This window comes from Rutidosis leptorrhynchoides, chromosome 2, assembly GCF_046630445.1.
Source record: "Rutidosis leptorrhynchoides isolate AG116_Rl617_1_P2 chromosome 2, CSIRO_AGI_Rlap_v1, whole genome shotgun sequence".
Taxonomy (NCBI): Eukaryota; Viridiplantae; Streptophyta; class Magnoliopsida; order Asterales; family Asteraceae; genus Rutidosis; species Rutidosis leptorrhynchoides.
The window spans coordinates 122,882,175-122,884,588 of NC_092334.1; the positions used below are offsets into that span (position 1 = coordinate 122,882,175).

At 36.8% G+C, this 2,414-nt stretch overlaps 1 protein-coding gene across 1 annotated transcript; it reads right to left on the reverse strand.

Moving 5' to 3' along the window:
- Positions 1-390: 390 nt before the first annotated feature.
- Positions 391-1,524, reverse strand: LOC139888221 (uncharacterized). The gene is made up of 2 exons (XM_071871245.1): positions 1,172-1,524; positions 391-796 (listed from the first exon to the last, which is right to left on the reverse strand). Exons 1-2 carry the CDS (start codon positions 1,522-1,524, stop codon positions 391-393), a joined length of 759 nt encoding a protein of 252 aa, XP_071727346.1.
- Positions 1,525-2,414: the final 890 nt, after the last annotated feature.

Below are 2,414 nucleotides of genomic sequence, written 5' to 3' on the forward strand. Positions count from 1 at the left end.
CTTCCATAGAATGTAGCAAACCACCCAACAAACCGCTTGCCATTGGTTCCTTTTGTGATCATGTGCTACGTAGCCGAATGTACCATTAAAGATATCCTCATACCCGAATAAAGCCGAATTATACCCCCACCATTTAAGGACTTTAGTCCATATGTCTTTTGCCATTTGACAAGAAAAAAGTATATGCTCCACCGTCTCAATGTCACCATCATAAATCGGACATCTCACGCTGTTCAAATCGATGCCCCGTTTATCTAACTCGAACCTTACCGGTATACGACCTCATCTCGCCCGCCAAATAAACACCTCTACTTTTTTTGGAACCAAACCATTTCGCAACGACTCAATTGAATTAACCGCACGTGGTAGGATGACTTTGTCCACTAGAACCTAACAGTCCTTGACCGTATATGTACCCTTCGAATTGAGATTCCAGTTCCAACAGTCTTTTTTATCTTCGATCAGCTGCAAGTTTCGAATAGTATCTCGCAACTCAATTAGTTCACTATTCATTCGGCCTATAGGTGAATAGGCCCAATTGCCGAGCCCATCTCCCTTAAATTCTTCAATTTTGTTACTGATGTTGATATCTTTGTCAATCTCGAGCCTGTATAATCTTTTGAATCTGTCTTTGAAGCTTGCGTTCCCCACCCAAATGTCATTCCAAAAAGAGGTGATGTTCCCGTCCCCGATCAAGCGTATGAACGACTTAGAGAAAGAAATCCCTAACCCGTCCACATGTTTTCTTGCAATACAAATAGAATTCCAAAGGCTAGCGTTTGGTTTCTGGACAAGCCTGTTTCCAAGCACAAGACCACCATTAGAACCATAAATGCTACGAATTACGGTGACCCACAAAGTGTTAGTTTCGGTTTTAAACCTCCACCACCACTTACAAAGAAGAGCTAAATTTTTACTTTTTAAGGACATGATATTTAAACCTCCTTCTTCGTGAGGAAGAAGGATTTTTTTCCACTTAACCCATGACATTTTAGAGTTAGAACCCGTCCCGCCCCAAAAAAATTTCTGTCTCACACTCTCGAGAGAATTTAGCACACAAGTAGGGGCACGAAAGAGCGAGAAGTAATAAAGAGGTAGGCTAGAGAGAACCGACTTAAGTAAAGTTAACCATCCACCGAATGAAATCATTTTTGCCCTCCAATCCGCTAACCTCTTTTTAAATTTCTCGATCACCGGGGACCAATCATTCAATTTCTTCATCTTATTACCCACGGGAATACCCAAATACATGAAAGGCAATCGACCTACAAGACACGAATACCAAGACGCAAGAGCTTCCACGTTATCATTACTAATGCCTATCCCAAATAATTGACTTTTATTATAATTAACCTTCAACCCCGAAGCCCGTTCAAAGCATTCCAACAAGTACATTAAATTTCGCGCATTACGTCTACTCCATTCGCCAAAAAAAATCGTATCATCCGCATATTGCAAATGAGAAATGACGACTTTATCTTTACCCACCTCCACACCTTTATACATCCCTCTCTCAACCGCCATTTTCGTTAGGATATTAAGTCCCTCCACTGCAATAATAAAAAGGAAAGGTGATAAGGGATCACCTTGGCGAACGTCCCTTTTAAGATTAAACTCACTTGTCAGAGACCCGTTTATGAGAATGGAGATTGTAGCCGATTTAAGACACGAGGAAATCCACTTACACCATTTGGTACCGAACCCCATACATTTCATCACTTCAAGAAGATAATCCCAATTAAGCGAATCAAAGGCTTTCTCGAAGTCTACCTGATGTGCGTAGAGGTGTATATGAAATAGCTTATATTTTACTAGGAAAAACTATTAAATATGATACAATTTTACACAATATATTTATTTATTTATAGAACGGATATAACTAAACCTTGCTACAACACTTATAGGCAGTGTACCTAATCGTACAGTAGTGTAGTTTTTAGTAAGTCCGGTTCGTTTCACAGGGAATATTTTAAACAAAGCTTAACGCTATATTAGTTTTAATTTATAAAAGTACAAATATATATATATAAGTAATATTATTATTATAAAGGGGGTTTTTACCGTTTAATGACCGGTTTGTCGATTTTAAAAACTTTAGTCGCAGTTAAAACCTAATGTAAAATATTAAATAAATAAAAGACTTAATTTAAAGCGTAAAGTAAATAACGATAATGAAATTGCGATAAATAAAAGTGCGATAAAATAAAATTACGATAATTAAAGAGTACGAAAATTAAAAGTGCAATTAAATAAAAAGACAATAAATAAAATAACAATAAATACAAGTGCAATAATTAGAAGTGCAATTGAATATGAAAATAAAGGATTTATGCTTATTTAAACTTCCGTAATCATGATGTTTGACGCGTTGATTTTAGTTTATTCGCATGGATTAATTGTTCTTTGTCCTGGAT